The 12,465-nt window shown below is 43.7% G+C and overlaps 1 protein-coding gene across 1 annotated transcript in view; it reads right to left on the reverse strand.

The window, feature by feature from the left end:
* Positions 1 to 32: 32 nt before the first annotated feature.
* The window catches only part of DENND2B (DENN domain containing 2B), a 99,229-nt gene continuing 86,796 nt past the window's right edge, over positions 33 to 12,465 (reverse strand). Inside the window, 6 exon segments of the mRNA XM_074149917.1 lie at positions 33 to 1,543; positions 1,966 to 2,052; positions 2,766 to 3,005; positions 4,052 to 4,163; positions 5,177 to 5,218; positions 6,346 to 6,523. Of these exon segments, the coding sequence (XP_074006018.1) occupies positions 1,509 to 1,543; positions 1,966 to 2,052; positions 2,766 to 3,005; positions 4,052 to 4,163; positions 5,177 to 5,218; positions 6,346 to 6,523 (694 nt within the window). The 3' untranslated portion in view covers positions 33 to 1,508.

The following is a 12,465-nucleotide window of genomic DNA, read 5'->3' on the forward strand; positions in this document are numbered from 1 at the left end:
AGTCTAAAGAAATCACGCTGCAAATGAAAAATACAGTGCTTGATTTATTTTTTTTAAAGGGAAGAAGCTTTAGCTAATTTTCATTAGCTGTCAGAATTGCAAATATATTCAAGTATTTCGTATTTTCTTTTTCAGACTAAGGGAAAACTTAAGAGAACCTCAACAGGAGTTAGGTTACCAGAGAAGAGATGAATATGGTACTTGAGTAACTTCCACAGCTGTGCAGAAGGCCATGGCAAGCTAACCAGTCCCTCCTGCTGAAGAGCCTTCATTGAAATGGAAACACCAGCTAAAGTGACTGCAGCTAATGCAAAAGAAAAGCAGACTCTTGTGAAACGTAGGTGATCGGCTCATCAGAGATGCAAGCAAAGGCTCTGTCTGTTACAAGCTGCTCATGTTTCTACTCTGACCATCTAACCAAGGTAGCACAAAACCAACCCGAAAACTACCACAGTTGAGGAGCCAGTACCTAAGATACTCACAATGACAAAAAGTAATTTGTTGCTAACACACGCAAAGAAAAAAAAAATGCTTCTTTTAGGATAAAATTAGCAGGGATATAAATGTCTTGTCTCAGCCTTAGTGAAAAACATGGAAGAAAAATCAAACTACAGGTCATGAAACAGCAAACCTACTAAAAGACAGGTTTGTAATAACCATTTTGTATTTTAATTATAAATTCATTAAAAGTCACAGGAAATTTACTCTGGTTTTGTACCTACTCAACATCAGAAACTGTAGAGGTATGCAATGAATATAAACAAACAGGTATATTTACAGAGTTTATTAGAAACCATACATACATACATGAGGAAAGGATGTACTGTACCTACTCGTTGCAGCTCGCGTGTCAAAGAACTGAGATCTCCTCAGGCTGAGCAGTCTTAGTGCAGAATGGATTACAAGTAGTTTACTGACCAAAGTTCAAGCCAAGTGGAAGTTTTGTATTGTGAACCAAGTACCTTATTATCAAGTTACTTTGTAATTTCTTTCTTTTAAAATTAATTATAAGGAAAAAAAAAAATAAAATACCAACTCCGCCACATGAAAGCAGCCCCCCCCCGTGCGTACAACCTCCCCCACGTACCCGAGCTCATTCATCCCCGCAGTATCCAGGCATCAGTGTAGCTCTCACAAACATCCTGTGAAGTCAGTGGTTCTGCTGAGACAGTCAGCTGCACATAACCAGCTAGTCATTTTTGCACCAAGCATAACTCAATTCATACTAAAGAAAAAAAAAAGCACCTATTATTCTCAGGAATATACAAATATTTACCACAGTTTTCCTTGCTCATTACAAAATCAGTTACAAAAGCTTACAGCACATTATGTACAAATTCTACCCAATAAAGGAGCCATCATCTGGCACAATGTCTAACAGCATCGGTTGCCACTTAAAGCTGCGGTCAGCCTGCTCCGCTCTCCTGCCGCATCACGCTCCGGCACACTGCAAGTGTCTCGTGCAGCGTCATAAATAGTCTTTGGGTTGGTATTTCAGCAGAAAGGCGTCAGTTCTTCTTGTGAAGGAACTTCATTTTGTTTCCTAAAGGAAGCACACCGTCAGTCTCCAGCATACACTGAAAAGCCGCAGGCAATCAAAAGTTACTTAGCAAATGGGCCTCATTTATAATGAAATTGCTGTAGAATAACGCTTCTACTTCATACCGGCAGGGACAGCCAGGTAACGGAGTCCCCAGTGGTCACCTGCCTTCCTCCGCTCCTCCTAGATTACGGTTTCGTTCCCGCACCCCCAAATGAAGATGAAAATGTTAACAATGTTCATAATTAAATCTGGTTTTCTCAGCTTTTAGTATGCTTTCATTGTTTTCCTTTTGATACCTCCTATCCCACTGAAGCCGCTCAACTATCTGATTTCACCTCAGGTAAGGCTTTTTTAAATTAAATAAAAAAAAAAAAAAAGACATGAAAATTCATTTCAGAAATACTTCTGAAGATCTTCCTCACCAAGGCCTCGCAGAAACTTGTTTACTCCGCTTTGTTCTGTGTCAGGAAGCTCTTCCAAGTACTGCTCAACCCTCTGCTCAAAGAGACCTGTGGGAGAGGGGAGAAAGGGGTGAGCCGCCTCCGCCTGAACCCGCCCCCCTTCCGCGCTCCCAGCCCCGCGCTGTTACAGCCCTTTGCTTCTGCCGGATTTCAGGACGCGTCCGCCGCCGAGGGGCTACTCGGGCTCAGGCGGCAGCAGGACGGGTACCGGCAGCCCCGGACGTGACGCGGAGGATAACGGATGCGGGGAGGGAACGGCCGCGCTCCCCGCCGCCTCCGCTCCGGGGCGTGCCGCCGCCGAGCGGAACCCCCCGGCAGCGCGGCTGCGCTCAGCGAGGCCGGAGGGGGTGGCCCCGGGCAGGGGCTGGCTCTGGGGGCGGCCTCCAGCAAACTTTCCGGTTAGCCGGGCTTTATCTTACCAGTGCTCCCAGCTTCCCCCCGAAGCACCCCCCCCCCCCCCCGAGCAGTGCTTGCAGGCAGGCAGCCTCTGGGGCGGCTCCCCATCAGGGCGCAGGACCGTTCCCAGTTTCGCCTTTTGAGTGATTTAAGGCGCTTATATATGAATATTCTCCTGGTTAAAGCCTTCGTGTTACCACCACCATAGCTCCAGTCTAGGCCCACAAGAAGCGGACGATGTGTTTTGGGAGATTTGCCAGCCGTACGGAATGTGCTCAGCCCTGACAGGAGACAGAGGCACGAACCACAGGAGACCTGTGCCAAACACAACGAGCCCGCGCTGCAGGAACAAAAACCACCCTTACCTTTTGCCCTGCATTTTCTCAGCTCTCTGTCCTGGATGAAGCCAGCAAACATTTGGGATTCCATGAAAACTTCCAAGAAGCGGCGGATGCTCTTGGAGGCCACAGATTTACGGAAAGCCTCCCTTTGGAAGGCACGCTCTCCTTTTTCATTCTGGGTTAGGAACAGGGAATAATGGCCAACTGTCTCCACAAAGAATCGGATAAAAACCTCAGACACTAATCCATTCAGGGTGTTACATTCTGCAAAATAAGGCGGCAATAAGACACCAAAATCAGCTGCTACCAGAGCTCTCAGCGTTGTCATCCACACGGGGCCAGGCACTGTCATCTAGCGGTTTACTGACGCCATGCTAATTACTGAACAGAGCTGCACCGGCTCCTTGCAGACCTGGGCATACGTCAGATGTATTGTATCAGCTGGGGTAGCAGGGGTGTTACCCTGGGCTATCAGGGTAACAGCTTCATAATCACGAGTGCCGGTCTGCGTAGTGGGTGCTTCATAACCAAGAATCAACGAGAAATACAAAATCCTCAGGAAACGGCTCAGAAAATTAAAAGTTTTGTGGGTGCTTCGTCAAAATTATACCTCATATTTTAACTCTTGAGTAAGTTTTCTTGAGAAGCTTCTGAATGACTCAGAACTAAAATGTTTGCTCTGGGGATAATAAGCCTTTACCAAGAATTGATCAAAAAGGGTATGTTGTAGAATTTGGGGTTTCGTCATTTCTAAGATGTTAAAATAGTTTTACATATGTAACACAGATGAGTAGAAATAAATTTCAAAAACTGAAGAGGGGCCTGTTTCATACCTTCTAACCACAGGCATTTAAATTCACCCTGGGCTGTTTTTGTAATTGCTGGGAGAAATATGAGCCTTCAGAGGCAACTCAGCCCCTCTTGCACTGAAACTATTTTCTGCAGGTACCTGCTTCTCTCCCCTGAACAGACTGAGCGCCAAGAGCAGCTCTGAACCCAGACACACCCCCAAGCACGTATAGTTATCTGGACTGAATCAGGGCCAAGTTAACTGCAGACCTCTGCTTGAGTAAAGGTTGAGAGGTACTCATGGGACTGCATGTCATTTAGAAAGAAATTAAAATAGATGGCTGACGATGTACTGCTGTGGGTTGATGCTATCAATCCCATTCCCTGGGTGTTCAGAGACTATCTCTGATGTTGCAAAAGGTATTTGAGAACTGAGTCCCATCTTTCTTTCTCCTGGATGGAAAGTCACAATACTACCTACATGCTTGTTTATGCAAGTCCCTGTTTCCAAATGAACTTACCATCATCTGAATCACTATCTGAATCCTGATTTATCAGTTCGTTCTTTCTCTCTAGAGCCTGCTCCAGAGCAGCTTGCAATTTTCTAGGTAATAGTGTGTCTTCATCGTCCATCTGACAGAGGAAAAAAAAATACTCTTTAGATCACATTAATCTATGCGGTAACTACAGCAAATACTTTTGCAAGGTTTAAAATTCAGAAGAAAAGCATTTTGTATCTGCTACTGTCATACCTGCATAAACAAAATAATGAAAATCTATGTGCAACTATCATTTATTTCTAAACAAAATTTCTTGTCACTCTTAATGAAATTAAAGTCAGGAATGATAATCCGAAGAGCAAGCTAAACTATATATAGACTTGGAATCAGCTTTTTACATGACAAAGGGTCCAAATAGTTGTTTTTAACTAAATACACATCATGCAAAGACTAGCTGTGTGTAAACACAGGTGCTCTAGTTGGGTTTAGGGAGCTTCTTTGGGTTTTGACAGTTGTTTTTACTTATATTCTAGTCTATCTTGTTTTCTGGGTTTTCCCCCTATTGCTCTCTTCATCTTATTTAATGCTGGTTCAGCAGAAGTGAGTAGACACAAGAATCTTAGCTCTGCAACCACTATTTGCCAGCCATATCTTCCAGGGAACCATACAAGAGAGTCTACTCATCTAACCTGCAGATTGTTATCCCTGAAAATACTTAGTGCCACATTACTACCAGGAAATGGTGATCCTTCATCTCCCTGTTTACAAGGATCTTGCTTTTCCTACCACATTCAACTATTCTTCACCTTTCCTCTCTCACTCAGAAACTTTTCTTTGCAATTTTTGTCCTTTTCAGCTCCAACAGTGTGAGTTTTCTTGCTAACATCATGTTATTATCTTTGGATGTTTGCTTTGCACTGTGAATACAGTTCTTGATTTTTTCTGACAGTCACAGCCCCAATCCCTTTGGCATACCTGAGGGGAAGTACTTATTTGCAGGTGAAACAGAAAATGAGCACTTTTTTTTTCTAATCTCTTTCCCACTGCACAATTCTTGCCAAATATCTCTAATGAAAGAAACCTAAACATACTATAGGGGTAAACAGCTTGCTAGACTGCATGGCAACATTCCGAGCTGTACTTTACCTGTCTGATGAAACGATCAGATCCCAGGTTAACCATCAAAGCCTAAAGAAAAGAAAACACTATAGTGAAATATATCTGAAGAGACAGAAAACATTCATTTGTGTCTGCCTTTTAATAGCGAAAGATCATCTGAACGGTCTCAAGCCTCAACATGAATCAAATTCCTACTGTGAAACAACAGGTTGTGTGCTTTCTAAAACAAGAAGATTAAGTTTTTCTTTAGATTCTTTAGAGCTTAAAGTCTAATTTAACATAGTTAGATACAACACATCTCATACTAGGTTAATATGTAAAAAAAGCTAAAAAGGCTAGGCAGGCCTTTTTTCTTAAACTTGAGCAAGTAATTGCTAAGGTCCCTTCCAACCCCTGCAATTCTATGATTCCAACCATTTCTGTTAATGTGCAGATGAAAAGTGTTTCAGAAGGGTTTAAAGGAAACGGTATCATTTGAGGCAGCAAGGCTTCTGAAGGGCAAAGGTGTGAAACGCTAATGACAACGAAGCACCAAAGCTGAGAGACGGAGCTGGGAAGATGTGGGAGAGCAATGTTAAGAAAGTGGGAGGAAAACAGAGCAGAGATTTACAGAGGCCAGAGGCACAGAGAGCCTTAAAAGCAAGCACAAGAAAATTTCATAGAAAAATGACAGGAAACTAGTATGAGTAAGAAGAGTGTTCCCTTGAGTATTTTTGTGGTATTTTACTGGAAGAGCTGATGAAGTGCAATTCTCATTTGATTTCCATTATAGTATTAACAAAGTCTTAGAAGTAAAAAAAAAAAAAAGCCTTAAATGTTTTATTTTCTGTGCTGGCACAGCTGCCATTGGCATTAATAGGTGTCATAGCAGATGGCACTTCAAGTCTTCCTCTTCTTGTTCTAGGTACAACAAAATCAGACCAAATCAGCATATTTACACTGTACTTACTTGTTGACCAGGTTAACATTCACTTCTCTCTGTCAAGGTGCCAGGCGTGGAAAGAGGGGCAGAATAAAGAGAAGGCTAAACCAATTACTGCAGTTTACCAAGAGGCAGTTGCCCATGAGAATTACGCAGAGAAGAAACAAAGAGGCAGATTAAAAATTAAACGTGAGGATTTATGTGCGAATGGCAGGCCCTCTCCAGGGTGAGGTGAGCTTTACTCCCGGCAAACAATTCTGGTGCCAGCTCCTACCTCCTCTACGGGCAGCTCCTTCAGTTTGGGCAGAGAGCTGGAGAGCAGTCCCACCAGGAAAGGGGTAGGGCAGCACACGATGTCAATCATGGATGAGGGCAGAACAGGAATGAAGGTGTGCTGCCAGGAGAAGGGGTACAGCAGGGCCACCACAGCATGCGAGCAGCTCGAGAGAGTGCTGGAGAGACAGGAACAACCACGTTAGCAGAGGTTCTTCTTTGTCCAGAAGACCTGCCACCTGCTGATAAACTTAGTGTGTTAAAATGCAAGTGCCCAAGGGGCTGCCCTTCTATCACTTCCGACTTTAGGTCCCCTTCCAGTCCCTACCACTTCTGTACTGAGCAGTCTGGTGGTTCCTCCCCTGCTTGCATCTAGGTGGCTTGAAACTAAAGGCAAAAAAATAGAATCAATTTGTTTCATCCTAGTAGTCAGGAGACACTTGGATATAGAAGATGAAGTTTAATCTTCCCAACAGCACTCAATATCAGCCACTTCAAATGATACTTCAAATCCAAAAGCAACTTCAGTTCTTCGCTGTTACGACCATGTCAGTAGTAAGGACATAATACTGATGTTCTTATCTTGAGCACTAATGCATAAGCAAGGGAAAATGAAAATGAAAAATAAAATTGAAAAAAAGATTCCAAAGAAAAACTCTACTAAATCAGATGTTAAAAAACACCAACAATCAATACTTAGTCCAAAGGAAATGCAGTAAAAGCAACACATTTTTTCAGTTTGTATATTTTTGTGACAACAGCATATTTTTATTATAATACATTTTAACGGGCTTATTGACCAACTCTAGTGATAAAGGTATTAACCCTGCTCAGTAGAATACTCTAAAATATACATTTTTATCCCCTAAACATTAAGGCTTGATATCATTTGTGGAAAATGTTTTGCATACATTGTCCTTCCATCTACTGAATCTGATTTCCTTTTACAGTCACATGGTCTCCAAATGTTAAAAATAAAGGAACATCATTACCAAGCTAGTTTTAGCATCAGGGGAATAAAGACAGCCTCTCCATTTAAGAGCTTTGATTTTGGACTGACTTACGACATCTGCTTCTCGCAGGATGAGGATGACAGAAATTTGGATTTTTACCCAGCCTAGCATGACTGAGCTAATTTTCTCACAGCGCAAACTTCTGCTGTGCTTAATGTAGCCACAAAGAACTATAAATAACTAATAACTTCAGAGCTGTTACTGCTTGAGAATGCTGGGGAGAAATGCTGATTTCTTTTACTGCAAGACGTGTTGGAGACTTTAGGTGGCATCAGACGTCCGCTGGAATAACCCTCGCGAGCATTTCTAGTTGTGGGCCATTCCACGGCCAGGAGAAAGGTTTCACCTGTTTGCTCCTGTCAATGATTAACCTTGGAAGTTTGCTGAATGGGAAAAGTGAGAATTAGAGGACAAAGAGAAAAAAGGTTGGGGAAGAAAAAAAAACGCTTCTCTTTTACTGCACATAATCTGTTATGTGCAGTATTCATTTCTTGACGTTTTTTCATTTTACTTGACGTTTCCTTTAAGATCTATCAATCACAGCAGGTTTTTATAACATATGTTGCCCAACAGAAGTTTCGTGTAAGATGATGCATTTCTTCCATTTATTTTTTTTTTATAGCAGGCAATGGTGCTGCCATTGTCTCATGTTTTGGTCTCAAGTGTCTCCCATAGTAAGCATAGTGGAGTGTTTCGGAAGAGCTGTGGAGCATGCTAGAGACTCCCAGCAGTTTCTCAAGCTCACTTTAATGACTCTGTGGCATTTTAAACTACTACAAATTCACTCATCTTAGCTGAGCGACTAAAAAAAGAGCCACGTTAAGCTAAAAGCAGGAAAACAAACATTCTTCTGATATTCAGTTAGTATTTTTTTCCTTTCTATAGAATGCCCTTTTGTAACTTCTTGTTTTACACGCAGCACTGTGACGTAAATCAGCCCCTGCATCCTCTTGTGCGTGCTATTCCCACGCTAGGAGAGGCTTCAGGCTGTGGCCCAGGACACTGGTTTCTTTTCCAGAGCTTTCTTGGGAGCTGACTGGGGCAAGGCAGCAGCTGAACGCAGCAAGCGGCCATTGCCGGGGGGGTGTCCTGTGGCAGCACCCTGCTCTGTGCTGCCAGCGTCCCACAGGTCACACCATCACCCTTGACAGCCCCTCAGCCTGTGCGCTTTAAGGCTCTGCACACGGTTGTTCAAAATTCAGCCTCAGAAAATCTTTCCTTGTGAGACGTCTCAGGCTGACTCCCACCTAACTTTTGCTCCAAACTTTCAGTCCCCAGAATGGCCCGCTGCCCTCCCTCCTGGACACTGCTCATGCAGAGGGAGTCCCCCATGCTGTTACCAAACTCCTGCTTGTGCAAAGTGCCTGTGTCTCTTCCACAGCTGAAAGATTCATATTTAGGAAGGATACACATCTTTCACTTCAGTGTGAGGTTTATACATTCCTTAAAGTAAAATTCAGAGATGACGGATGTAAGGGAACCCCCATTTTAAATCTCTAAAATATGGTTCAGATCCTTTTAGAAGGTTATTATTCATGAGAAGCATGTTTCATAAATTGAAAAAGGAAGGCCTACCCTGGGAAACAAAGTCCACTCCAGTTTTTCCTTTCAAGATGCGCAACCCACACATTGTCCCAGTGTCCTTGTTTATGAGAAGTAAGGTCAGATTGTTGTCCCAAAGACATCATGATCAAGACGATTTATTTTCTTTAAGGTGTGTGAAGCACACAAAGTAAAGCAACAGTCAAAGAAATTAGATTTTCAAAATACTTTCACTTTTAATAGTCTAGGGCAGTTTTGATAATCCAGAGAGCTGGTTTTGAGAGTGGGTTTTTTCATTTAGTTTGTGCAGTTTTACAGGAACACTGCATCATGCTCTAGCTGTCGTTCTATTGGAAAACACAGACTCACAGAATCTTCATGGTTGGAAGGGACCTTTGAGATTATCGAGTCCAACCACAGAAAAAAACCCCCAAAAAAACCAAACAAAAACCACCACAAAAAAAACCCCACAAACAGACACAAACCAACAATCTCAGGCACTAGAGCATGCCCTGAAGTGCCATGTCTACATGTTCCTTAAATACCTCCAGGGATGGCGACTCCACCACCTCGCTGGGCAGGCTGTTCCAGTGCCTGACCACCCTCTCAGTAAAGGAATTCTTCCTAATATCTAATCTAAACCTCCCCTGCCACTACATCATACGATTTCCTCTGGTCCTGTCATTATTCCCTTGGGAGAAGAGGCCAACACCCACCTCTCTACACCCTCCTTTCAGGTAGTTGTAGAGGACAATGAGATCTCCCCTCAGCCTCCTCTTCTCCAAACTAAACATGCCCAGTTCCCTCAGCCTCTCCTCATATGACTTGTTCTCTAGACCCCTCACCAGCTTGGTGGCTCTCCTCTGGACACGCTCCAGCAGCTCAATGTCCTTCTTGTAGTGAGGGGCCCAGAACTGAACACAGTAACTGAACACTTCTTATATTACCTATATGCAGTTAATTTTATACATGGGCACAAGGAACCAAACCATTGTATGATCACATACTGAGGAGCATAAACCGTCACATCCTTCAGAGGGGAAGAGCCGCTGGAGTCACGCACAAGTGGGAGACATGCTGTGATGATCCCAGGGCTCCAGCCATCCAGCATGGGGCCAGCTGTGCCCAGGGTCCCAGCACCGCACTGGCGGGAGACCCCTTCCTTCCCTCCAACACACAGGTTTCCATCCCAGCCTGGAGATGTGGGCTACTCTGCTGGCCTGTGGTGCTCTGTCTCTGCAGAGGCAGCCTTCTTACACCCAGCACATCTCTCTGCTCTGTCAGCTACAGGCTGTCCCATATGCACGTGTAACTGTACACATGGAATAAGTCTACTATCGGTAATTTACTGTGAAATGGTGACTGTGTTTGCAAGTTTTGTGGGATAAGGGAATTTTCTTACATACATACATGTATAGCTATTATCTAGCCATACTACACATCCTACACCACCGAACTCATCCCATTAGCTTGTACTCATGCCAATAATTTGCACTCTGCTGAAGCAAAATTAGTGAACAATTTCAGAAAAACACCCAGTTTCGATTGACTTCAAACACAGGCAATCCACCACTTCTCCTTCCATTTTTTTTTCCATGGTTATCAACTTGCTAAAAATTATTTGGAATTTGCCCAAGTTTTGGTTCTTCCTGTGCCTTTTATCCGCTAGATTAAATAAACCTTCAGTGTTTGATCTTCTCCCCATGAAAGTATTAATATGAGATAATATAGTCTTATTGAGACATTCTTAATCACAATTTCTCTTGAAGAAGAGATCTTTTTTTTTTTAACGTTACAGATAAAAGATGACAATGCTTCTTTCCCAGTCAAAGTTGATTTATCTTCCTCTGAGCTATTTTGTTATCCAAATAATTTTCTCATGATAGCACATAGAAACTTTTCCTTGTTGTGTACTTGGCTGTGGAGACACAAGGCCAAGACACAGGAATTTCAGGCATTGCTGTGACTCAGCTGAATTGTGGGGACTGCTTGTGAACATGGTTTAGGCCCATGTCAAGAGCAAATTAACGGGACTTAACAAGAACATTTACTGTCTTTTAGATAGGAGGCTGTCTGCTATCAATTTCTGCATTGGTCAACCAACAAATAACCCCAAGTCTAGGTTATTAATACCTAATCTCAGCACAATTACCATATTCTGAGAAACACATGTTGTTCGCTGTTGAACAGTGAATGGAGACAGCCCTGGCTGCGGGGAACACTGCCGATGCGGACAATAGCGCTGGATGTGTCTGTTTCAGAGGACCATGTCTCATTGCATACTGCAAGTCACCAACTCATAAAACATTAAAGTCACATTTGTTACACATACTGCGCACATTGGAAATACTCCACAGATACACTGGATAACTCTTTTTTCTCTATAAAAATAGCCAAAGTTACATTCCTTCTCACTTCCCCTTCTACCACCTACGATTTCTCACAGACCCAAGGGAGCCTCACACATGGAGCATCTCCTAAGTCCAGGACTAAGCCTTTAGCACAGCCAGCCAGTTGCTGGCCGGGCTCCCTGATCCTACCTTGCTACTCTCGTGTACCTCCACAGTCATTCTGGCATTTGCACGGAAGGGGAAGATGAGAATATCCCTTCCCCTTCCTCCTTCTCTCCCAGGGGACAGACAAGCTTACTCAGCCAGAAGAGGAGGGAGGACAACCTCTTACATGTGGGGCCAAGCCACACAGCAGCTCTGTCACCCCAGGGCTGGTGCCAACTCCATGCTATGCCAATGCTCTGGACCATGCACAGGACTGGGACTGATCGTCAGAATCTGGTCCCTCTGCTTCCTCAAATGGTGAAATGTAGCCAAAAAATGTAAATTCACAAAGAAGTGTTTCCACTGGGAATGTTTACTTTTCCACAACCTTTTCATGTTTCTCATTTCTCCCTGGTGATTTAATCATGTTACTCTGTCTGCATTTGCTGAACTCTTTCATCTGCTGTGTTAACGCATACATGCTCCAGCCCACAACGGCTTGGTGACCAAGTTACCTCCCTGACCCACATCCTTTCATCCGCTCAGGAGAGCTTCCTCCCACTTGAGGTTGGAGTCTGGAGTCTCCGTCCTTCCCAGGTGTAATACCTTGACTCAGGTGGGTATTACACACCCATGTGCCTCGTCACAGGTCACAGCCATGCTTTTCTGTGATTGCACCGACCCTTGGGCCATTGATGAACTGCATAGCGAAAACACTTCCCTCCTACACCTTTAAGTGGCTCCCCAGATCCTGGATTAACTCCAGTCTCTGTCAGAGAGAGAGAGAGAGAAGTCTGTGACAACTCTGCAAGATAAAACAGTCTGAGGGGATTGCAGAGGACTCTGGAAAAGACTCTGGGAAAAGGCTACAGGGCCAAAGATTCAGCCCATCTCCCCTGCAGCACACATGGACTGCAGAAGCGGAGGGAAGGACAAAGCAGAAAGCTTCAAAAGCATCAAGTAAAGAGAAAAAGAAAGTAAAAATTGTAGCAGACTGCTCCAGTTTGGGTGGGAGATGGAGTGCATATTGCATTGCTGTTGCTGCGCAGGCAGTAATTCGGAGCAGAACTG

The sequence above is a fragment of the Numenius arquata genome, chromosome 6, assembly GCF_964106895.1.
Source record: "Numenius arquata chromosome 6, bNumArq3.hap1.1, whole genome shotgun sequence".
Lineage (NCBI taxonomy): Eukaryota > Metazoa > Chordata > Aves > Charadriiformes > Scolopacidae > Numenius > Numenius arquata.